General features: G+C 35.6%; 2 protein-coding genes across 2 annotated transcripts in view; both read left to right on the top strand.

Annotated features, from left to right (window-relative positions):
• On the top strand, positions 1-23,709 carry LOC136809492 (tubulin polyglutamylase TTLL7-like). Its single transcript, XM_067066031.1, has 22 exons — positions 1-64; positions 3,453-3,515; positions 3,876-3,968; positions 4,605-4,677; positions 4,968-5,111; positions 5,626-5,717; positions 6,698-6,770; positions 8,012-8,167; positions 9,008-9,102; positions 10,401-10,503; positions 11,032-11,076; positions 11,448-11,510; positions 11,778-11,868; positions 14,601-14,647; positions 15,447-15,539; positions 16,784-16,978; positions 17,759-17,884; positions 19,342-19,422; positions 20,358-20,518; positions 21,125-21,173; positions 21,853-22,046; positions 23,029-23,709. The coding sequence occupies exons 1-22, from the start codon at positions 18-20 to the stop codon at positions 23,114-23,116; spliced, it is 2,172 nt and encodes a 723-aa protein (XP_066922132.1). The 5' UTR covers positions 1-17; the 3' UTR covers positions 23,117-23,709.
• LOC136809494 (prolyl 3-hydroxylase OGFOD1-like) overlaps positions 1-25,182 on the top strand; it is a 629,446-nt gene that overhangs the window by 312,429 nt on the left and 291,835 nt on the right. The gene's annotated exons all lie outside the window — the stretch shown is intronic.

The raw sequence follows: 25,182 nt of genomic DNA, 5'->3' as shown, positions 1-25,182 counted from the left end.
TTAACCATTTTGCTGCGATGGGAGAAATTTGTCGCAAAGACTCATTGGCTAGAAATATGTGGAAGTATGTTTTTAATCCTTTGAACGTTAGCCCTGTGATTAGCAATTTAAATGTAATTTTCACATTCTCATAGAAATACCAGAGAAATGAATTCCTTCGATTTGGTTAGAGGTAGGTTTCTAAGGGAAGGGTAAGTGGAGCAATCCAGGGAGAAAGAGAGGCGCCCACCCCTACCTTCGGGTTGCTTCGACGGGGTACCTTTGCGGACTTACTTTAGAAATAGGAATAGCTTAATGTTTGATTGTTTTTTTTATTAAAGTACTATACCAAACTATAAAAATCTTATTATTAAACTAGATGGTATGATATATCCGTTTTCTTCGAAACCAAAAAAGTGAAAAGATTTCTAATGCATAATCCACGGACCCAGCAGCTGATTGGTTGCAAGTGATGTTTTGACGGGTTTTACGTCACTTACATCCAATCAGCTATTGGGTCCGTGATGTAAGGTCATCAGAAGCAGTAGCGGCCTGGCCTAATTTTCTTGGTGGTGCAAACTATGAAGTTGGCGCCCCTGGTTTTTTTGTCCTTATTTGCGCCCTCTATCATTAACCATTAAGTGAAAATATTAAACTGTAAGAGCAGTGACTGGTTGAAAGTAACGCCCGGAAACTTTGAGTTACCTTATTGGAACTAATTTTCGCGGGAGCTAATTTTCGCGGTCGAAAAAAAATATCCGGAAAATTGCATTTCGCGGGTTTTAATTTTCGTGGTTTTTTCCATTCTTGAATTTTCGCGGGTTTTAATTTTCGCGGCTTTGCCCTTTTTTGGACAAATTTCTTTCAATTTCCTAGGGATTTTTCAAATTTTTCGATAAAATTGGAAAAAATTGTATTTCGCGGGAATTAATTTTTGCGGTTTTCAACTCTCAAAATTTTTCGATTTTGACGAAAAACCGCGAAAGACGCTAAAATTAAAACCCGCGAAAATTAGTTCCAATAAGGTAAAAAAAACTTTTATTTATATGAAAGTGGTGGTAATGATAACTTGATATCTGTTTCCTTGTTATAATTTGAAATGTCATACCAATGTCGGGTGCGCCACAAAAAAGTTTCTCTCTTTAAAACTAATTTTCTCGAACCATTCCTATTTCATTAGAAAGAAGAAAGATAAAAATAATTTTGATGGGTCATTTATTAAATTCGATTCATCAGATCAAAAGTTATGCTCAATTGAATGAAAAAGTTATTTTCAGAAAGTGCTCGAAAACGTTGAAAATCGAGCTATCAAATTTTTATTTTAAAATTGGCAATCGCCATAGCCTTTACATGATTAAGAGCATTTTTCCGTAACTAAACACTTAAATTTTGAAACTGAAGGGTCGAAAGGGTTTAAAATCTTCATCAGAATCATTTTAATTTACTTTTACCGAAATTTTCCTCAGATCTTTGGTTCTAGACTAGATAAAGTCGATGTAGTGTACCTCAAAACCCATATCTGATGTATTTTATGAATATTTGCCAGATTTCTTTGCCTTTTTCGACGAATTTTCTTCCATTTGTTATAATTCAACCTTCCTTTATATAACAAAAGGTCATTTAGACAGCTAATTATCATTTTTGATTACTGAAACGAAAATACTGATACATCATGTAATTAGGCTCCTGTTTAATTTGATAGGTCCATTTTTAACGTTTTTGAGCACTTTCAGAAACAAACTTTTTGATTTAATTGAGCATAACTTTTGATCTACTGAATCAAATTTAATAAATGACCCCTCAAAATTTAAGTTTATCTTTCTTCTTTCCGATGAAATAAGAATGGTTCTTTTAAAAATTTAATATTTCGAGAAAATTAGTTTTAAAGAGAGAAACTTTTTTGTGGCGCACCCGGTAGTTTTCTGAACAAGGAAAATTTTTCAATTTTCAACTTTTAAAATGTCTAAAAATGCCCCAATTTATACCAATTTAGCATCAAAAATAAAGCTCCTCAAATAGAAAACATGAGCTGTTGATACTTGAAATGGAAGTTTTATACCTAGTAAGCCGATTTGCTCAATATTTTCATTTTCTAAAACTTTATCAGAAAAATTCATACCTGATAATCTTTAAACTTTTACGGCACTAATCTTACTTTACTGTCCATTAAAGACTAATGGCTGAAAGAGGCCCCAAAAATTAGAAAGCTGGCAGGAATAAGAGTTATTTGTAAATTATAGTGCCGCAGGCAAGAAATTTTTGTATAAAAAAGGTCAAACAGCTTAAAATATCTTCTAAAAAAGAGAAAGCTAGTCAGCATAGGACCACATAAAACCACAGCGAGCATCAACAAGTTTCGATATTTTTCTTTTTTGGCAATCTCTCATTTTGAGGGGTGAGCATCCTCTTTAACCCTATACTTGTCTTGCTTTGACTTTTCGCGATTCCATGTTGATAGTATTTTTGAAAAAATTCAAGAGAAAGGATGCAAGAGCGTAAAATAAAACGAAGCGCCGCAGGCGAAAAAAATAAACATTGCATATAAACTTGTCGAAAGGCGCGAAATCGCCCAATCAACCACAACTAAATTTTGGCACCCCTTTGAAAAGCTCTTTTGGCGCCCCTCTCAGATCTTTCTGGGTGGTGCACTGCACACCCTGCACCCCCTGCCAGGCCGCCACTGATCAGAAGACAATGCAATGACGCATATCACAGTGGGCCCAGAGGTGGAAATAGGGAAAAAACGAAAGTTAAAATTTTGCTTTATTAATATAATTTATGGAATCTTGAATAAATTTCTGATCAGATGCCAAAGTTTCAGGTCTGTATCTGATTTGTAACTCAAGTTATGTGGCTCCAAAGTTGACTGAAAACCAGATTTTGATGAAAAATCAAAAAAAGTGAAAAATGCATATTTTTGAAGATTCTGAACTAAATTCAGCCTCTAAATCAGTTCATTTTGTGTGATTACCTTAGAGACATTATATTCTAAAGAGAAATTGCTTAAAAGTATGTATAATGCCAAGAGCGAAAAAACTCAAATTTCAATCGAAATTCTCATCAACGAAAATGCTTAAGGTATTCCAAAATCTCGAAAACCCGCTTGACATATCAAACCATATATGTTTTGAAAACTACAGCACTAACCTTTCTAAAAATGCTGGAGTTTTGATGTGACACTTAGCGGTTTAAAAGTTCAAATTTTGCCTGCATTTTCCAAGCTAAAAATCTCAATTTTCATGATAAATCTCAAAAGAAAGTCAAAAGTTGAAGTCTACTATTTTCTATCTCATGTAATGTGACCCTAGAGCTCTATGAAAGCCTTTATAATACAAAAATTGTAAGAAATAGTTTTTTGTTGCTCTCCCTCTCCCTATTTCCAAACTTTTGCCATCTGGGCCCAGTGTGCATATCACGAATATCTCTGCTTCTATTTTATAGATTTTCTATTGACCAATATTTTTTCATCATAGAGTTTCCAGACATCTACCAGATGATTTTGATTTTGTACCAAATTCATGGGTCCTACCTGGAGAGTATCTTTTTCAAATGCTGGATAAATAACAGCCGGTTCCTTCTATTCTTATTTCTTCAAGAGGATGTGTCTTTGGATAAATAATAAAATCAACTATCACTTTGATTTTGATATATATAATTTATACAAAACTTTTTAGTTTTTATAAAATCTACTATAGTTTTTTCAAAAAAAATCAGTCAAGGAATTCTCTCAATTGAGGTAGATCTTTTACTGCGATTAGAGTAAATGCAGCATGGCCGCAATCGAGGGAGTTCCCTAACCGTAGATACCTCCCTGCAGTTCTTTTTACCTGTGTGATCCCGACCAGATGTTTTTAGGTAAAAAACATATTCTCCTTAACCATGTTTTATACTGTTAGATATGCAATGTTTCAATTCCATGCTCGTGAAAATAAAAAGAAAAAATCCAAGACCTTCATCAGGAAACCTGTCAATGGTGCTATGGGACATGGGTTGGTATTTCTCCACACTCATGCTATGTCTATACCACTGCAATGACTTCGCAAAATAATGGGAATTTTTGGGCTTTTTTCTCAATTGTTCTTTGTCACTTGTATCCGATCATCAGCTGTTGTAAAAGTGACATAATGTCTAATCTCATTCTGATACTCCACGCACGACAAGTATTCGCCCTTAAGGCCATGGCTCCTTAATAGAATCTGCCCAGGTTGGAGGACCGCATTTTCATCCAGATTCGGGATGAATATTAAATTTGAGCATTTGAGTATGATGATTGGCTAAAGTAAAACAATCGCACTACAATCGTCAATCATAAGCATAAACATTAAAACCCAGTCGTTTTCACTTTCGTTTTAAGGACATTTAAGAAAACAACGCGATTTTGATTGTTTTGGCTGAACAACAAGAGCAGATCGTCATATTCGCCATATGCCTTTAGAGCAGAGTGTGTGTTATGCGCAGATTGAATGTTCTGTTATGATCATCATAATACGAGCACGGTAAACTGTGCTAGGTCTCCCTTGCCACAATCATTTTGCCATCATAAAAATCAGAAAGATAGGTTTCAGCAAACGGGTTTTCACCACCAGGGTTTATCATGCTCTATTTGCTATCTTCTTTTTTTGTAGGATATGGTTGACACGGAATATTGACAAGATACAACCCAATGATACTTGCATTATTCAAGAATATCTTGATAAGGTGTTGTTTTATGCTATTTTGTATACTGTAGACGCTTCTTTATTCGAACTTTCATTGTTCGAATCTTTCAATTATTCGAATTGGAACTGTATAGTGTCTTCTATAATTTGAAACTTTCTTTAATTCGAAGAAAAGTCTTAGTCCCATAAAGATCCTTGATAGCTCGGGCATTGCCACTAGTTTTATTATTTAGATTTAAAATTAGAGGCAAACTCCCGGTCTTGTTTGGGTACTTCCAAATGAAAAAACATTACGTCATGAATATCACAAATTATATTCCATTATTTCAGCCACTGTTAATGGATGGTTACAAGTTTGATTTACGTATTTATGTGTTGGTTTTGTCATGTGATCCATTGAAAGTTTTTCTTTACAAAGATGGTTTGGTACGCATGAGTACAACGCCTTATGACCCACCAAGTGATTCCAATGTTGTAAGTTTCACATTCCTTCATCAGCCCCAGGAGGGGTACAAACCATTGGGTCTCAAGCTGAAGGATCGATGCGAATCTTAGTCCTTTTCCAATTAATGATTGGTTAGTGAGGGCTGTACTTGAAATATTGCCCTTGATCAACGCAAGACCTTGCAAGTTCGGTCTTTATTACCTCAGACAATATTTCTCAGTACAACCCTTACTAACTGGTCATTATTGTATTATTGTTGGTTTCGCAGATTAGCGGTTAATAGATAAATTGATGTCCAAAACTCTGATTCGTTACGTTTGGAAAGACTGAAATTCAGTGAAACATCGTTTGTTTCCTTTCTAAGAGAGTTCTTCGGAAATCTTCCTAACACTTATCACTTCAGAGAAACTTTTTTGCTTTTAATTTTTATGTTAGAATCAATCAGTTTCATAGTCTACTGTACGGTTTGGCAGGCAAACATTGAGTTTTCATGCATGATGTGCTTTCATTAGTTGGATGAAATAAATATTTTTATTTTTCTAGAGTGACTCCTACATGCATCTTACGAACTACTCAATCAACAAGCACAGTGAGAACTTCATACACACCTCTCTGTCTGAACAGGGAACAAAAAGGTTGGAAGTTCTTTCTCTACAAGCACTGACCTTTATATACTCTGGATCAAGCTTCTCAATCCCAGCCAAGCAAAATCTTTGATCGGAGTTCTTTGAAAAGTGGTACCCTAATAGCGGCACTACTCGATAGCGGTGTAAATTCTTTTGATGATGTAGCAGCGTTAGACGTTAATTTTTAACATTGCAATGGCTTCTTCTCGGGAACCAATTCCAAAATTACTCCAATCAAAGATGGCGGATATTGCTTGGTCCAGGGATATATAAAGGTCAGTGTCTACAAGCCATTTCACGGTCGCAATGAATCATGGGTAACCAGGGCTGACTGTGCCTATATAAAGGCTTTCCATTGGCTAGACGCAAAACATCCACAATTTTAGACCAACAAAAAATCATTATAAGAGCATTGTTGTTCTGATTACCCATGATTACTTTCGATAGTGAAATAGCCTTTTTTCATTCTTTACTATATCGTAACGATTGAACATTTGGCTTTCTTTCGCAAGGTCTTAGGTTCAAGCCCTACCTTAGTCTTATGGCTGATGATTACGTTGAATGGACCTATCAACCCTAAACGTCACAAACGGATTGTGTAAAGTTTATCAGGAAAGGTTGAAGTCAAAAGTCTGTATCTATGAGAATATCATAGACATATGACGTCATTCCTACCTGGTAAACTCTATCCCAGGCTCCTTATTTTTAATTTGATAGATTATATATTTGATAGACTATATTCTTTCGGTTTGTAATAAAAGTGTCTGTAATAAGGAAAGTTTGGATGACATGAGAGTCCATTAGACTTCATTTAGGGCTTCAATAGCTCTCTATAATAGGAAGTCTTTCAGGTTCGGCAGCGCTACATAATTTCTGAAGTTATAGAAAGAAACGTCTGATCTGCATAGAGGAATTGCCTGTTCGAGTCTGAACGTTTCCTTCAAATGATATTCCACTTATTAAATTTCCTGCGCATTATATATCCTCAGAACTTTGAAATATTTTTGGAAATGGTTGCATGAAACAGCTGGCAATGTGGAAACAGTTTGGGGAAGTATCAAGGTATGTGTAGATGGTTTGATGGTTTTTTGTGGAATTTGTTTGATTTGTTTATGTATTTATCTTGGCTAATCTCGTCACTCATTTTAACAACTTTTTTGCAGTCCGATGGTATTGCTCTCGGAAATAATGTATGAAATACGAAGAATTTAGTCATAAAGTTGGGATAGGCCTCTTTTTATTCGAAGGTTTTTAAATGCCCATGCAACAGCCCCCCCCCCCCCCCCAAAAAAAAAGGAAAAATCCAATTTGGATGGATAACAAGGTTGGGTGACTTCGATTCAAACTTTAGGCTAATAATTCATATCGTACTTTAAAAAACTTTCGCGAATTGCAAATTTCACTATATTTCGCGGGAATTAACCCTATTTTTATCAGGGGGGGGTGTTTTCCACCAGGCTGGCACTCTTTTGTTAATAGCTCACTGAAAAAAATTTTTAACACTCTGGAAGTTCTTGACTTTTAATATAATCCTATTAGCAGCATGTATATCAAATTTTACAATTATACACCGACCAGATCAGGTTTTATGACTTTTTGGTGCAGGCATATCATAAAATCCAGCTAAAACCCTGTAAAATCCAAAAATCTTAAATTTAGCATAACTTTTGACCTAGTCATCCAACTGACTTCAAATTTTGACAGGTTTTAGGTATCAATAATAAATTCTAAAAAATATTAAAAACATTTTCAAAAACTGCTGACGTCATCAAAAATGACGTCATTGTTTTTTGAAAAAATTTACTCATTTTCTGCATGGATTTTAAAGGTCAATTTTATTAGTATGTTTAAAACCGACAGATATGTTAAAGATATTTATTTTGGCTTTTAGAAATTCAAAACATAATTTAAAAATCTCCATTCGTTCAACTATAATTGCTATTTTATTGAATAATACTTTTTCATTAGTAAGCGATAAATGTGAAAGTTTGTGATGACGTCACCACCTTTATGATGACGTCATCAACCCAAATCTTTTTCTATGAACTCCTTTTATGGTAGAGAACATTTATGCCAAATTTCAAGTCCATATCTTTTATAGATCAAAAGTTATGCAAGGCTGGTGGAAAACACCCCCCCCTTGAGAATACAAAATCCGAAAAAGCCTGATAATAATAGGGTTAACTTTCACGAATTGCGATCCTTTGCATTTTTCGCAGAACTTGTTGTTCGCGATTTGGCCGAAAAATCGTGAACTCGCGAAAGTTTCTTCCTTTCAAATGTTTGCGTATTAATCTTTTCAGGACGTTGTAAACAAGACATTGTTAGTGGCAATGCCTCACATCTTCCATGCATATCACATGTGTCGTGGTGGTGATCCGAAAGGGAGTAATTGTTGCTTTGAAGTTCTTGGTTTTGACATCTTTATCGATCGGAAGTATAAACCTTGGGTTCTCGAGGTGAGAGATTGATTTCATATTCAAATTATCACAAAAATTAAAAAGACTATTTTTGCCATGTCATGGTGTCAGAATCATAGATTTATAAGCCCGAAAGGCTAGATGTCGGGCTTTAAGCCATCGTAGGCAAAAAAAAATGAATATCGAAAAAAATATTGTTGCTTTTGTTTTCGAAAACCCGCGAAGCTTCTGATTGGTCAAGCACTGAAATTCTATTGTAATGTCACGTGACTTAGGTAGGATTTCCTACAGCTAACCTCGGCACACTTTTCAGCAAAAGCACTCTATCTAGCCCTTTGGGCTTTTATAAATCTATGGTCAGAATGTGGTGCAAAAAATAGCACTATAGTTTTAACTCAGTGAAGATTAATTTTTTTGGTTCATTAAGCAAAATCTTTTAGTGAGTTAAACTGTAGTGTTTGTTAACCTCTCGAAATAATGAGATCTTATTGGTTGAAAAGTACATCACATAACTTGACCGTCGATCTAAAATCTCCCAAAAAATTGGTGAAATTTAGGTAGTTTGATTAGTTATAAAGGTTTTTTCTTTTCGTGGATAAAAGCTTTCATGTTTATACTTAAGGCTATTTTTCGATATTTTTTGTATGGCGATCAAATTTTAGTGATTTTATTTCAACATTTAATGTAAAGTAAATTTATGATAAGATGGACATAAGATTTGCCTGGTGACTTGTTGCTGAGGTATCTCGCTTCAAGCCCCAGCTGGCACACGACGTTGTTACAACGTTCATCTAACGTTATATGGACATTGTGAACATTAGATGAACGTTGAAACGACGTTGTGTGCCAGCTGGGGCTGCTCTTTGGAACTCATTTTAGGTAAACCGTGCACCAAGCTTTGGTACAGACCAAGATTTGGATTACGAAATCAAATATGGTGTCTTGAGTAGCACACTGAAACTTCTCAATATCAAGTACGCGAAATTCTTGTTTTCTACTACTAATGATGACTGACTTCTCTTTTAAAGAGGATACCCAGTCCTGTATTGGTCAATCTAGGAGTCGTCTCGTTAGAGCGCTTTATGGTTTATACAGTACACTGCCAACAAGCTTGTAATAGGCTTTTCCAGGAGAAAAAAATGAATAGTAGTAGGGGTAGGGGGTGGAGAATTTACCCACCATCTCCTGGACATTGTGACTTTTGATCCCCCCCCCCGGGCAGCAGGTCTAACCCCCCGTACACGCATCAGTTGACCCCCTGGACATTCAAAATTACCCCCAAACAGAGCAAGTTTACTCACCGGACAAGGCAAATTTTGTAGATTTTTCACTACCCCTGTACACTATATCTTCTACCCCTCCCCCCATGTACGAACATTTTCTGGAAGAGCCCAATACTGACTCAAAGATTTTGGAACAACTCCCTAGTGAGTATGGTCAGTGCACTTTCACCTCATCCACGATGTATGTATTGTGGAAACCGATATCTAGCGCCGTTTATCAAGTTTCCATTAACTAACGATACTGAATCATCATGATATGGTAGGCCGAAAGACGGACTGTATCAGTGGCGTTAATAGAAAAAAATAAAGCCTTATCTTGTGCCACTTTTAAAGTTCGTCGGTTTGAAAGATAAGAAATTGCGTCTTCTGTTTTTTTTTTTGTTTTTTTTGTTTTACTGTGCGCTGCTTAAGTCTGTCTCAAAGTGTGTGAACACTTTACTTATATACTCAATAGACCGTTATAGACCGTTGGAAAGATATTAAAGGATTGAAGATTTATAAGATAAAAAATGACGGTGAAATGTTGAATATTTTGTCTAACTGGTTCGAAAATCATGAAACGAGATTCTTAGAATATTTTGGCCTCAAAAAGTAACCTCATATTTCTTTCTAACGGTGTTCAGCTTAAAGGGACATTAAAGTAGTAAAATGTAAACATTGCGTGAACCACGTGTCATTAAAGAGAACAATTAAAATCACACGTCCAAAACAAATTTGTAAAACAATTGAACAATCAAATTTAGCCATATTTGGTTTGATTTTTTATTTTGACATGTGACATTTGTTTTGATTTTGTATCCGCTGCATACAGTTTGTTTACAAATTTCGCAAGTACTGTTATGTCCCTTTAAATGGGTGCTGAAAAAATGTTCACTTACTTTTGAGACAGACTCTAGACTATATCCATCCTTGTAATTTTAAACCTTTTAAATTCTGCTTTTGAACATCATAACATGACTGCACCATAACAGTTTGTTCATCGTCTCTAGATCTTCAGACAAGAGACATGTCCTACGAGCTGAAAAGATGGAAGCACAAAGACGCTTAGTGGGCACCCCTGGAGGAAGAAGGTCTGCCTCAGGTGCTGAACTGGTAAGATTATGAACACAGATATCAATTTTTTACACTTTAAAAAAAGTAAGTTTGCGACCGCAGTCGAGGGCGACCCGAAGGCTCCCTTTTCGTATAGCTGTCTACTCGAGGGTTGGGGAGGGCGCCACTCCTTTCCTCGGATTTCTCCACTTACCCTTGATCCGTCTCTTCAGTTGCTGAGCATCAAGCAGAGATCAATTACCATTTTGGGAATCTTTGGTATGACCCGGCTGGGGATCGAACCCACAAACTTGCGCACCGTAGCTGGATGCTCTACCTTTATGCTACGGTCGCTTACACTTTAGATTGGCTGACTGCTGACAGATTTCTCCTAGAATTGAGTCCAGTTTTGAAATCGACTTTTTCACCATGTTGTTTTCTATACAACCTTAAATTTCTGAACGATTTCTGAACAACCATGAATGGGAACAAAATGGTGATGTTATAGGGAGAATAGGTTTTTGTTTCTCGGCATAAGCTCTTTTTGTGACTTTAGTTAACGTTTAGTATTCTTTTTATAATCCATAGACAACCAACCGAGAAAAGATCATATCCAAAAGGAAAAAGGAACTGGTCAGTAATTTTTCTGTCTGTCTGTCTGTCTGTCTGCTGTCTGCTGTCTGTTTAAATACGTTGCCCAACGTTGCCTCATCTCAACCTGAGACCCTTATACTAAGCCATTTTTTATCGGAAGCCATAGCAGTGTTAAAGTTAGCTTCAAACGGCGCTACATCATCATCACCAGTATACATTTTAAGGTCGAAAGGAATCATTGATAATTAGAAAAAGTTTTTCACAAGATCACTCGTAAACTTTTCTTTTCGATACCGTCGTTGAAAAAAAAATTTCATGTAAACTTTTTCATGCGAGATATTGGTTATCAAGGGTTGATATAATAGGTGCTTTGTCGGTATTTTTTTTCACTGCTCTATTTCTCTTTTTAGAGATGGCGTTTAAATCAAGTTCGAAGTGAAGCCAAGCGGAAAGAGTATGAGGAGAAAACAATGGTACAACTTCTAAGCTACAATTAAAGTCATAATATTTGAGAAAAAAGGGAGATATCCTGCCAAATTCTAAAAACCACAAATGATTTGGTTAATTTTAAATGAGTTTTCACTTTAAAGATTTCCAAATTTTGAATCTCAACCTTCGACCCGAAATTTTGACCCGCTTTTTTCCGGACACAGTGAGTGTAAACTTTTATACATACAGATCTGGTTGAGATTCTTCCAAATTGACATTATAGTAAGGCGCATCTATCAATTTGCTTTAAGGGTGACTTCGTTCGAATTTATCCACCTCAAACAAAAGAACTGACTGAACATTATGATAAATTGCTATGCGAATGTACAAAGGCTATCACAGGTAAGATAGCAATTAATACTCAGTAATTAGGTCTTTTTTTTAGCTTAATTGACCTTGTTTTCTTAGGAGCTCAAATGTTATAAAATTATCGAAATTTAAACTATTTAAATCGCAAAATCGCGTGATATTGTACTTATACTAGACGTCACCCGCGTTTTTTTCTACGCAATTAACGTCTATTCTACTTTGCGACCACTAGTTTAGAGGGCCCACTTTTCGCCCTGCCTATTATAATTTACGAATTAAGCATCAATGCAATGTCTTCTTTCAACCCTTTTGAAGCAAAGAATTGAACTGCCCACTTTGTACCCGCTTTTTGTCTACTCTTACAAAAGAAAGATGAGCCGTTTAAACTAGAGCTAAGATACGGGATGAAAAACCCCGGTTTTTGGTGAGGTGCTCGATAGTAAATTTGCTATTTGTGATAAAAATTTGCGTTTGGCGCGCCATTTCTCGCTGATTTTTGGCGGATTCGTGAACTTAAATCCTCGTGAAATGTTTGAAAACGCTCAAATATACAAATATACAAATCTAGAAAATTTCGGAACAAGCTGGAGTTTTTACAATATAGAGAAATGCTGAATTTTGCAGAACAGCATCAATTCATCCTTTCCTACTACAATGTTTAAAATTACAAAGTTACAATCATTGAAATACTGAATATATCGAAATTCTATCAAAAAAGAAAAATTACACCATACTCAAGTCCCGAAGTCCCGAAGTCCCAAATTGAAATACATCAACTTTCTGAAAAAAAATATTACACTAACCAAAAGTTCCGAGGTCCCAAAGTCCCGAATTGCAATATATCGAAAATCTATTTAAAAAAATTACACTATACTCAAGTTCCGAAGTCCCGAATTGAAATGCATCAACTTTCTGAAAAAAATATTACACTAATTAAAAGTCCCGAGGTCCCGAAGTCCCGAATTGCAAAATATCGAAAATCTATTTTTTAAAACTTACACCATACTCAAGTCCCGAGGTCCCGAATTCCCGAATTTCAATAAATCAAATTTCTGAGAGAAAAAAATTACACCAACCAAAAGTCCCGAGGTCCCGAAGTCCCGAATTGCAATATATCGAAAATTTATTAAAAAAATCACACCATACGTAAGTCCCGAAGTCCCGAAATGAAATACATCAACTTTCTGAAAAAAATATTACACCAACCAAAAGTTCCGAGGTCCCAAGTCCCGAATTGCAAAATATCGAAAATCTGTTAAAAAAATCACACCATACCTTAAGTCCCGAAGTCCCGAAGTCCCAAATTGAAATACATCAACTTTCTGAAAAAAAATATTACACTAACCAAAAGTCCCGAGGTCCCGAAGTCCCGAATTGAAATATGTCAAAATTCTATCAAAAAAAAATTTACACCAACCTAAAGTCCCGAGGTCCCGAAGTCCCGAATTTCAATAAATCAAATTTCTGAGAGAAAAAAATTACACCAACCAAAAGTCCCGAAGTCCCGAATCGAAATATATCAAATTTCTGAGAGAGAAAGTTTCCACCCATGTCTCGTCTTAATTGATTTTTACCCCTACTCTTTTCATACTATTACTGGCACCTCCCTTTACATCCATGTCACCCCTCTCTCACCCTCCCTTTACATCCATCTCACCCCTGTCTTCATGTATATCTCTGACCTCTCTTTACGCGTCATCTCACCCTTATCTCGTGCTTCATTAATCATTTATCCAAGCCCCTCTTTTTGCTTGAGTTTCATCCCACCCTTGCCTAATTCAACAATCCGATCCCCCGTCTCACCATGTCTAATCTATCATTCTTTTTCTCCGGTCCTTTTTCAACTTTAGTTCCACCCACCCGTTTTCCTTCCTTATGTGAAAATTTTATCCATATGTCCATTTCATTAATCTCACCCCTGTCTCACTGTATTCAATTTATCATTCATTGTCAGATTTCCAATCTTTCTTTATGTGAAATTCACTAAACTCTCCCCTCTTTTCACTCGGAGTTTCCCCCAACTTTGTGTGGAAATTACACCCTTGTCTATTTCATCAATCTCACCCCTGCCCAATCAAATTTAATCAATCAGTCATTTCCCCCGGTCCTCTTTCTACTTGAATTTTCATATTTCCATCGGGACTTCGAGACCTTGGGATTTTTTTTCAGACTATACTTTGGTAAACTTCCATTCGGGACTTCGAGGCTTTAGGTTGGTGTAAATTTTTTTTCTGGTAGATTTTGATATATTATAATTCGGGACTTTCGGGACCTCGGGACTTTAGGTTTGTGTAATTTTTGTCTCAGAATTTTGATATATTTCAATTCGGGACTTTCGGGACCTTGGGACTTTAGGTTTGTGTAATTTTTTTCTTCAAAATTTGATATAGTTCAATTCGGGACTTTCGGGACCTCGGGACTTTTGTTTGGTGTAATTTTTTTTCTCATAAGTTTGACATTTCGGGACTTTAGGAGGGTGTAGATTTTCTTTTCTGATAGAAATTTGATATATTTCAATTAGGTTGGTGAATTTTCTTTTCAGATAGAATATATCTCAACTTATTCTGTTTTTGCGTTCTGTGAAATACACATAAAAAATCATGGCCGACGTTGTAAAAACTCCAGCTCATCCGAAAATTTCACGAGATTTTGGCTCGCGAAATTGAATCTCGCAAAAATTAATCCAATTAACAGGAAGCGTGGTATCACTTAATCTTACTAATCATTTGACTTTTATTTAATGTTCATCTTTTTGCTGGTTTCAGGGAGAAAAAGTCTTCAAAAAGAACACAATCCTATCCATCGATTGAAGGTTTGTTAATTGACTTTTATATAAATAAGTTTTCAGGTCTTTTTCGCATCTTAAGTCTTTAGACGCAAGTTAAGGTAAATCAACTTCATCACTCGCATGCGTTGAAGTTCCATTACTTGATACCTCGTAGGCCGTATTTTGTGTTAAGTGTATTTTTAACAAATTTTTGTTCAAATTTTCTTGGAGTCTTTCAGAGTGTAAGTTGGTTTTTATAATCCTTTGAAAGATTTTCAAGGTGTGAAAAAGTACGGTACCCCTCCCGCGCTAGGATTGATACGCATTCTACAATCGGCGCCGAAATATTTGGGACAAAAATGGAAATTCCCTCAAAACTTTAAAACAACAATTTATTAGGTGCTTTAAATTACGGTTAGAAAGTAGAGTTTTAACATTAGACTTAAGACTTACGACCTTAGGATCTCAGGATCTAAAAGCTCAAAAATGTTCCAATACGGCTGAGAACAAAGCCTGGAAGCCACTTAACCCCTCCCAAATCGAAAAATCCCCTGAAACAAAGTACTGAAATTGCAATTCCCGCCCTAGCTTCAAATTCTGAAAATTGCCAATATATTTCGGCACTGATTGTAGTCTGTATTTTATCAAATGAAATGAATATATTGTAAAGGTTAAATGTTGCTTAAAGAGCTGCTTTACCAGTGAAAGAGCATGATATAATTTTCAGAAGAAAATCACATACAATTTGCTTTCCAAGGCTTGAAGCTTCACCCCAGTATTGTAAAGCAAATTGTGTGTTTGTTTAAATTTCTGAAAATTATAATGAAATAGAAACATTTTTTAGGAAGAAGAAATTTTGGATTTATTACAAGAAGTAGAAAATGATGTGTTACATGCCATAGATGAACAGGGTAGAATGATACCTAGAGGACCTCCGGTAAGTTAGCTCTCGCACAATCGCATTTTTAGGGCGGGTAAAGCAGGTACTGCAGACTTGCGCCCTCTTGCATATTTTGGATTTCCCGGTACATCAATCTTCGTTCATCAGCTCTTTGGAGGTCTTAAAGAAGATTTTTGTGGGATTACACATTTTTTAATAACATCCAAAATTTTTGAAGCCTTCAGATTTTCTTAACCTTTTTAGTTTTAAGCCTAGAAATGTTCTTAACATGTTCTTATTTTAAACATTTTTTGATCATTTTTGTCCGTTTTCCTTAGAAATTGGGTATTTTAGAGTCCCCAAAGCCTTAAAATGTCTAAACTTGCTCTTAACATTTTGGCTATCGAAGCCTTATGTTCTTATGTACCTTATCGGCCCTTTTTACGCTGGCCCTAATTTAACGCCGGCCTCTATTACCCACAGCCTGAGTTTGGGCATACGCCAATTAGGGCCGTAAATAACGCCAAAATTGTTAGAATGGCTATTAATGCTTCAATTTACATTAAAATATCACTTTTCAGTAGTAAACTGTTGAAAATTCCATTTAAAATTATTGATTTTTTGCGAAGTTTTAGATATGGAGTTAAAAAATAAGTATCTGAGAGGGTTATTTTCACGCATTTACTATCCCTCAAGCGGACGATAGTATCGTCTCCTCATTTTACAAAGTTCACACGAGTTATAAATTAGCATGAGATTGAGGGGTTTGAATTTGGCTTTTTCATAAATTATTTTTGAGTGTAACGACTGCCTCATTTTGAAACCATTACCAAGGTGATTATGAATAGAGTAAACTTCTTATGAACTCCTCTTGGAATCAATTATCATATCAATATTTTGAAAACGAGGTAAGCGTTGCTCATGAAGTAATTTATGGTCATGCTCATGAGAATATAAGCTGAAATTTTTCACATATCTAAAAATAAATTTTGAGCAATTTGAACCTAAGTCGCATCAAAATAAAAAAGCTTTATATCCATTTTTGTTTTTTTGAGAAAATCGACATTAAATTATTTTTCCTTAAATCCTGAAAAACCATTGGAAATATTCTTGTGTTAAAAAGTCTCAAGTCCATGTAAGACGATTTAAACTTTGAAAATTATAATGGAAAATCAAATTCGTTTCGAGGTTGGATAAAAAATTGCTGTTTTCAATAAAAAAGTAATAATTTTCCAAGTTTTAACATACACTACTCCTGCCTTAAACGACCATCATTTTTCTTCTCTTTCTTTTTCAAAAAGCCTTTATCATCAATGCCATCAGCATCACCTATTAAAAAGCGTATCTCTCCAAGCACATCAACCGAAAAGATCGGCCGTGCTTCATCAACTTCTCGCCTATCAGTACGAACGAAACCAAATCAAACGTTAACGTCCACCGCGAGAACGAAACGACCATCCAGTGCAAGACTTGTCAGAGAAACTTTCTCAGCTAAGGTTATTTTTCCGTTTTCTATTAGGCCTACTTGGAGGTCATTTAGATACCGGGTGTGCCCTGGTGTGCCAGAAATAAGTTACCCTCTTTAAAACGGCATTTCTCGAGATCTTCGAATTTCTAGACAATCAAACTATTTCTATAATGAAGAGCTAAGGTAATGATCGCACCATTTCTATTAGGCCTGCTCTGAGGCCACTTAAGCCTATTAACCCCAGGGGTAGAATCTACCACCCTGGATTTATTTTTGATCTAGAAGAACTATGTCCATGAAAATATTACCTCTCTCAGCTAAGGTAATTGATCTGTTTTCTATTAGGTCTGCTTGGAGACCACTCAAGGTATTTGATAGACTAGACTTCGATCGGATTAGTTTTCACGAGGTTTAATTTTGTGAGCCAATAAAAAGTCGCGAAATTTTCTGGACTTATTTTGGCGAATTAGCATTTTGAAAATTCCGCGTGAATTTATTTTCTTTAATCACCCCAAAAGTTATTTACAAGTTACCATGTGAATACCAGAAAAAAAAGCATAATTACATGTATTTTACACTGAAAATCTAATATTGAAAATTTCCCGTGAATTTATTTTGGCGAATTAGCGAACTCACACGACTTCGTTTAATTTTCGCGAAAAAGGTTGAAATTTTCGAAAACGCGAAATTAAACCTCGCGAGATTTGTATTTGAAAGGTATAACTTAAAGCTCTTTCCTTGTTGACCATAAAAAGGTTATTTTTGTCTTTGTCTCAATGATCATCATTAAGTTTATTTTTCTTTATAGGTTGAAAAGCCAGTTGTGGATGAGACACGTGTGAACAAAACGAAAGAAGCACTCAAACATCTCAAAGAAATGAAAATTAAATTCCCTGGAAAATCGGATGAAGAAGCGCAATCGCTGTTGTCCACTGTAAGAATACAATAACATTTCTGTTTCTTTCAAATATATCAGGCTGTCCCTCTTTAAGTGATGTTACAGCCTGTCTCAACATTAGCTTTAACCTTTTAACAGCAAAATCGTTGTTATCTATTGTAAGAATTCCTACCGTTTTTGTCCGTAACAAATCAAATATATCAAACTGCTCTCCTCTAATGATGTTAAACACTCTGTTAAAAGGATTTTCGTCTCGTTGAAGTATACACGTTTTTTTTAAGAAACATGAGGCTCAGAATGCCTAAAAACTAAGAAACATCTAAGAAACTGCTGATACTGAGAAAGAGAAAATAACATTTTTTAATTCGTCTTTTTAAGAACCTTCCAATAAAAACAAATGTTTTTTTCTTTGCATCAAAATAAAATTATATACAGGCTGATTATTTCAAAAAGTTTAGAAACATGTAAGAAACATTCAAGGCTCAAAAGGCCGATTTCTTAAGAAACATTGAGGCTGCTTGGTAAAACTAGTTTCTCAAAAAGAAAAGTGTATAAAGAGACTTTTCCTTCTCAAAATTCTGCATAATTTTCACCAAAATTTCAAGAAGCATGAGCTAATTTGCTGTATAAAATTGCGTCTCAGACAAAAACCTTGCTTTTACCACTGGTTAAAGCCTGTCTCCATAGCTATTTTCTAGGATTGGCAAAATAATTTCTAACATTTCTGTTTCTTTTGTATAAAGAGAAGAAGAACTCTACCTTCTGGTATTATGTGATACAAACCTTTTCTTATTTTCTTTAATACGATTAACATAATCACTAGGCCGGGGTCCACTTAATTTTAGTTGCTTTTGCAGGATAAAAATAAAATGAACCAATGTTTTTATTCAAAAATAAGGGATTGAAAATTGGTTTCCCATTCTTAATTATATCATTCACCTCCAAGTAGTTTTTTTGTTATTTAGACTTTTAGTGTTTTTCATTCAAAATGGCGACCTTGTCAAATGCTCCTAATCTACTACACTGGACTCAGCGTCATCAAAAATTATCAAGAAGCAAAGTTCAGCCAGAAGTAGACTCTAGTCTACAATCCTGGCCAAAATATATTGAGAATTTAGCTTATTTCCTCGTTTTTCAAAATTTGGAATTCGGGCGAGAAAGTCGTTTTTGGGCTAATTGATAAATTTATTCGAGTATTTCGATTTGGGTGGGGTTAATTGACTTCCAGGCTATATTCTGAGCCCTGTTGGACCATTCTGGGACTTTTGGATCCTCAGATTCTAAGGTCCTAAGTCTTAAGTCTAATGTTAAAACTCAGAGTTAAAACTCTATTCGTCTAACCTAATTTAGAGCGCTTCCAAAATACTTGTGGTTATAAGATTTCGTGGGAATTTCCCTTTTGTCTCAAATATTATGGCCAGGATTGTACGTAATCACAAAATTAACTTACTTGTCTTTTAAGAAGATTTGAGTCAGTATTCTTCACTTTTCAGATACAAGATAATTGGAAACTACACAGACCACGTGTTGCTGCTTATTGGTTGGTCAAATTGGATGCTTTGAAACGGAGAAAGGTTGCTCTATTGTTAAAAAAAATGAAGGGGTTGATCGATAGACCTTTTCATTAATTACGTCACGAACATCACTTGCCTCGTTTTCAAACAATTACTATGGTGATTATATCACTTGAGACATTAAATGATTTTTTTATGAAAAAAAAGTAGTTTAGATAAAATCCTGGGAGTTAATCACCATGGCAATAATTTCAAAACGAGGCAAGTGATGTTTGTCACGTAACTTATGAAAAGGTTGATTAAATTTAGATTCGTACTCAAGTAGTATCATAAGTCCATAAAATGGAGACAGGTCATGTGCTTTTGGGATTAACTTTCTGCAATAAACCTTCCCATTAAGGGTACTAAGGTTGAGGAATATCGGTTATGTGCGAGACCAGACTTCCGAAAAACCGACTCTTAGAGAAAGATATTTTGCGAAAAAGTTGCTTTTAGAGAGCAGTTTTCGAAAGGTCCCTAACCCAAAAGATATTTATAACTTCTCTTAGTTTTCGTACCCTTAAAGAGACCCAAAAAAGGGGTTTATCCCGACCCTTAGAGAGATTATTTTGACTTGCTTGCTATAGTTACCCCTATAGAGACTTTGGAAGGTCAAGAAACCGACGATATCCAGCACCTACCCCCTCCCCCGCCTGCAGGAGAGCACAGAATATTATTAAATAGATGATGGAGCACAGGGTTGTTTTAACGTCCATTTTACGTTCGTTTAGCGAACGTCATAGACTTACGTTGTTTTGACATCACCTGTCTGGTTTTCTATTCAAAAACCTATTTTCCCTCCCATCTAAAAGCAAGATTCTTTTGCCTCGCCTTAACAATCCTTTTAAACGTTAGATCGTGAAGCTTGTTTTCACGAGGCCTTACGTCTCAAATGAAATTCTAACTTTCTTTTTCAAAATGATATTTGAATCTTTTTTTGTTTCAAAACTGCTCAGGTGATTGACATTGTGAAAGGGAATGTCAGTCTCATCTTACAACGTATGTGGCAAACGACCGACATTGAAGCATTAATACTTTACCGAATGTTCGCCAAGCTGTTCAATCGTTTGCTATGGAGTCATGGTCAAGGTCTTTGGAATTGCTTCAGTGCTACTGGGTAATTTTACACATCATTTTAATAAGTAGTGATTTGCTAAGAGCCAAGCCTTGAAAATGACCAAGGGATCAAGCAATTTGGCTCGACAACCATTGCCCTAAAACTAACAATAAATTGTGAAAGGAACAATAAGCATCTCCTGAAAATAAGGTATTTTGTCATTGTCTGGCATCAGAATGTCTACTAGAAGCACTTTGATACCTAGTTTGAGTTATTTTAGGCATGGAACTTTAAGTTAAAAAAGTGAATCCATGAGCAACTTTTATAGTATCTTGAAAATCCTTAGCAGCTCCAGCTACGAGCCATATATTAATGCCTTATTAATGAATCTTACTTGGTCAAAGTAAGTTTATTTGTTAGCTTATTTTAAGAAAATAAAAATCGAGTTCAGTAATCTTTAAATCAGAAATGTAATTGTAAAAGCGTTACAAGATGTAACATTTTAGATTATCACGTACTACCCTAACCGCTAGAGTAAGTCAATTCAAAACCGTTTTCAAGTCAGCAAACACCTTCATTCAACCAACATGATTCTGGAGACGACCAGCTTTAGTAATTATATGATTGAGTATGATTGGATAAATTTATCTTAATCTCTAATTTTAGTGATTCGTGGGAATCGATTTTCTTGAAAAGCGCCGAAACTTTTCTACCTGTAAGTTATTTTGATGTCATTGGATCTATCCTACGTTTCTTTCTTGTAATGTGATTGGTGCGACTTTATCCAAGATCCTGGATGGATCACAATGTTACTTTTCACACAGAAATATTCACACAGTTCCTAGTCAAAACAAGGTCCGTCCAGTTAACGTCATTGACGTCCTTATATGGTTGAAAGACCGTTATGTGCTAGTTGTGTTTTCTCCTGAGAACTTCTTGTCCGTCAATTTTACAAGTCTGCCTAAGAACGATTCTCAACTCGAGTATGAATTGTGAATGGGGTGATCACAGTTGGAGGCACCAAGGTTCATTTTAAGTTATTCATCTATTGGAAGAGGGTGCCAGTCTTTCTCTCTTGGTTTCTCGGATTCTCTCGTTTATGGCAGAGAAACATGATCAATGTGCTTTCCTTAGAGAAACTAAATTCACGATATGCACCACTGTAGTGGACACTCCATGGAGGGTCTTCTGAGGGCTATATACGCCCAATACGTCACTTAAACAATAGAAAAAGTGACGTATTGGGTGCAAAAAAACAGAAAGTTGCACTATTTCGTGAAGTCATTGCAGTGGTGCATATAATGGATTCATAACCTTGTTCTCCTTAGCGCTATCTTTATTCAAGGCTGTCAGAAAAATGTACATTTGAAAATTATAAAAATTTGATATTGCAGGTTGAGATCGATTGTTGTCGACAGGTTGTCAAACTCTGCAAAGATTGTTTACTTGTGGTCTACCAATTCGCTGCAGAAACCACCACTATTCATCTTACGTCATCTATGACGTCATCCTCGTCAATGACGTCACCGACTCCGGACACCAGGCTACAGTGTCCTCACACTCCAAATAATAGGAAGATTCCTCAGAGGTATCCACATTCTTGTTTCAGTTGACAACATAACTCTAGAAGTGCCGCTCTCAGGGTATCGGATTTTCTAAAACCGATCAAAAATTTTGGATTGCCGAGAGAAATCGTATAAAGCTGGCTAATTTAACGTCCTTAAAGGGGCATAACAGTACTTGTGAAATTTGTAAACAAACTGTATACAGCGGATACAAAATCAAAACAAATATCACATGTCAAAATAAAAAATCAACTTTCATTTTTCAATTGTTTTACAAGTTTGTTTTGGACACGTGATTTTAATTGTTCTCTTTAATGACATGTGGTTCGCGCAATGTTTACATTTTACTACTCTTATGTCCCTTTAGCACCTTCTCTCGGGTACGTAACAAACGGGGGGGGGGTGAAATAAGCGAGATGGGTGGAAAAATTCTTGAAGCTTAATAAGCGGGGAAGGGTTGGAATAAAAATGTCCTGGGTGGCAAATCTTAAAAGGAGGCTAATACAGCAAAATTAGGGCAAAAGAGGGAACTTTCAAAAACATTTTAAGAATGTCCTGGGTGGAAAATTGTGAAAAATTAACTGGGGGCTGCTTATTAGGTACCTGAGAGTATAAAAAGTAAGATGATGCCCAGGTTGGTAGACCCCTTTGATCTTTTTTATCCAATTATGGGATGAATATTAAATGAGATTTAGGCTAGATAAAAACAGTCGAAACAAAATAAAACGCCACTCATAAATATAAACAGTTGCTACAATTATGGACATTCATTGTGAGACAAAAGCAATTTCCCATCCATCCCATCCCGCCCTCCCCCCATCTCCCCAATTGCAATGTTCAATGAACGGTGGGACGGCCAAGCGCACGGAACATTCCAAATGGGGTCTGTTTTCTATATTTTTTACTGCAAATTCTTGTGTTTTCCTCAAACATTTTTGTCCATGGTTGTAGTCTATTCATGATATTCAATTTAATGATAATCATAATCATAATTATTTCTTCCAGCCGATCAGTAATGCATTCGAGGAAATTCAGTTCAACACCATCTTTGAACGGTGCTTCATCACATTGTAGTCGTACATACAGATTATGACAGAATGGAGACGTCCTGGGGGAGTGGACACTAAATTTGAGATAAGACGGTTTGTTCGGCTATAATGCTGCCTTCAAAATTGGACTCAATCGAATTCTGAGCAAAGTCAACCCTCAAACTGCATTGTCTTGAAATCCTCTGTCCATTACATAGCAAAATATATTTGAAAATTCCATAAATTTTCTCGTACTATTTTTGAATTTTCACTGAATTTAGTACATTTTTTGCATATATTCTCTCCTGCTCTTTCTCACAACGCGTCCTAAGCCTGGAATACCTGCTTTAACGGTCTTACTTTTGAATGCCCTCCATCTATGCTGCAAAGGAAAGGAGTCTTAAATTATGTAATTTTTCAATCTATTTCGTTTTGAAAGACGGACATCAGCATTTTTCGGCACCGACACATTTTTACACACATGTTTAAAGCAATTTAGTTTTTCTTATGATAGTTGATTTTATTTTGTAATATATTTGTTTATATATATATTGTAAATTATGAATGTCAGCCTTAATTTAATTACATTTTAACTTTTTTAGATATTTTTGCATACCAATGCTTCTATGAAGCTTTGAAGATTAAGATTTCAACAACATGGATTTAGCTTAATTTTTTAGGTCCAATTCCTAAAATTTGTCAATTATGTTGGATGAACCGGGGGAGGAGGCACTCGATCTAATAACCACCGTATGTGTGCGGATAGAAATGAAAGTAAATTTGAGTAAAAAATCTATCCTAATTGTACAATCTCGGTCAAAATATATTGAGAATTTTGGTTAATTCTTCGTTTTTAGAAATTTAAAGTTCGGGCGAGAAAGTCGCTTTTGAGCTAATTGATAAATTTATTCGAATATTTCAATTTTGGAGGGTTTTATATAGACTTCCAGGCTATATTTCTGAGCCCTATTGGACCAAAATCTTAAGTCTAGTGTTAAAACTCAACCCTTCCAACCTAATTTAGAGCGCTTCCAAATCGTTTGTGGTTGTAAGATTTCGTGAGAATTTCTCTTTTTTCTCAAATATAATGACCATGATTGTACATTTACTTGAAAATCGTTGTCCATTTTATTACAGTACACTTTCGTTCATTTCGACCCTTACAGTGCACTTTGGGTAAGCCTAAAAAATTACCTTAACCCTTAGACCTCGAGAGATCCGTATATGCGTCCAAAGCAAGCCAAAATACTGAGTCTCAGACTTTGGACCATAGCTCCTGACCACTCAATTTAAAGGGGCATTAAACCGAATGCTTTTAAAAGAATATAAAAAAAGCTTTCTAATGGTACCAAAGCAAAACCATCTTTTAAATCAAAAGCTACATGAATTAATTTGCAATTTATTTTCCATCATCAAAAAGGCAAAAGAGAATGGACGAGGGAATTTTCGACCAATTTTCTAGAGGTTCCCATCCCCACTGAAACTATACCTTAAAGTTAAAGGAAGAAATTTTGGCGGAAAAAAATTTGGCGGATTTGGCCAGAATCTACCAAATTAAGTCCCCGCCAAAATATTTGCTGTTTTTACGCCATTTTAAGGATAAATTTTTCAGGAAACGCCAAATTAAATTCCCGCCAAAATTTCTTCCTTTAAAGGTATTCTAATTTTCCATGTCAATCACCTTTTACCTTTTGCTTTGGCTGCGGTGGCAAAAATAATTTAATCGGATAAATTGATCGGGAAATCGGGAAATCAACCATGCGTGTTTTCTCTAGCTTCCTCGTGGTCCGCAAAAGGAAAAAAAGGATGATTCAAAAATTTTATCTTCGAAGTTCATGGATCCCAAAATTGGAAATTGTTTTGATGTGAAGGTAAGTATGTCTCGTGCCACTTATTATAAGAAGGTTTTAAAAGAAAGTTTATACTTCCATGGGTTATAGTCTGCATCGTCTTTTCATTGGCGAATTTTCGTTGCTGTCTCACAGAAGTTGACAACTTCACTTTACTGTTTGGCATCTTTTTAACATCATCTGATGCAACAATCCCATACAATGAAGAGGACAATGACCCAGAACCTCTTTTTATTCCAAGACCACAACGTGTAAAACAAGCTCCAAAGTGGTTATCTAAT

The sequence above is a fragment of the Clytia hemisphaerica genome, unplaced genomic scaffold, assembly GCF_902728285.1.
Source record: "Clytia hemisphaerica strain Z4C2 unplaced genomic scaffold, Clytia hemisphaerica genome assembly, whole genome shotgun sequence".
NCBI classification, from domain to species: Eukaryota; Metazoa; Cnidaria; class Hydrozoa; order Leptothecata; family Clytiidae; genus Clytia; species Clytia hemisphaerica.
This window is presented reverse-complemented; position numbering and strand designations above follow the sequence as displayed.

Bases quoted from the DNA above. Each gene is read 5' to 3' on its own strand.
- LOC136809492 (XM_067066031.1), top strand. From the start codon at position 18: ATGGGAGAAATTTGTCGCAAAGACTCATTGGCTAGAAATATGTGGAA. The intron at 6,771-8,011 runs GTATGTGTAGAT...TAATCTTTTCAG, and splicing joins CAGTTTGGGGAAGTATCAAG to GACGTTGTAAACAAGACATT. The intron at 19,423-20,357 runs GTTGCTCTATTG...AAAACTGCTCAG, and splicing joins ATGCTTTGAAACGGAGAAAG to GTGATTGACATTGTGAAAGG.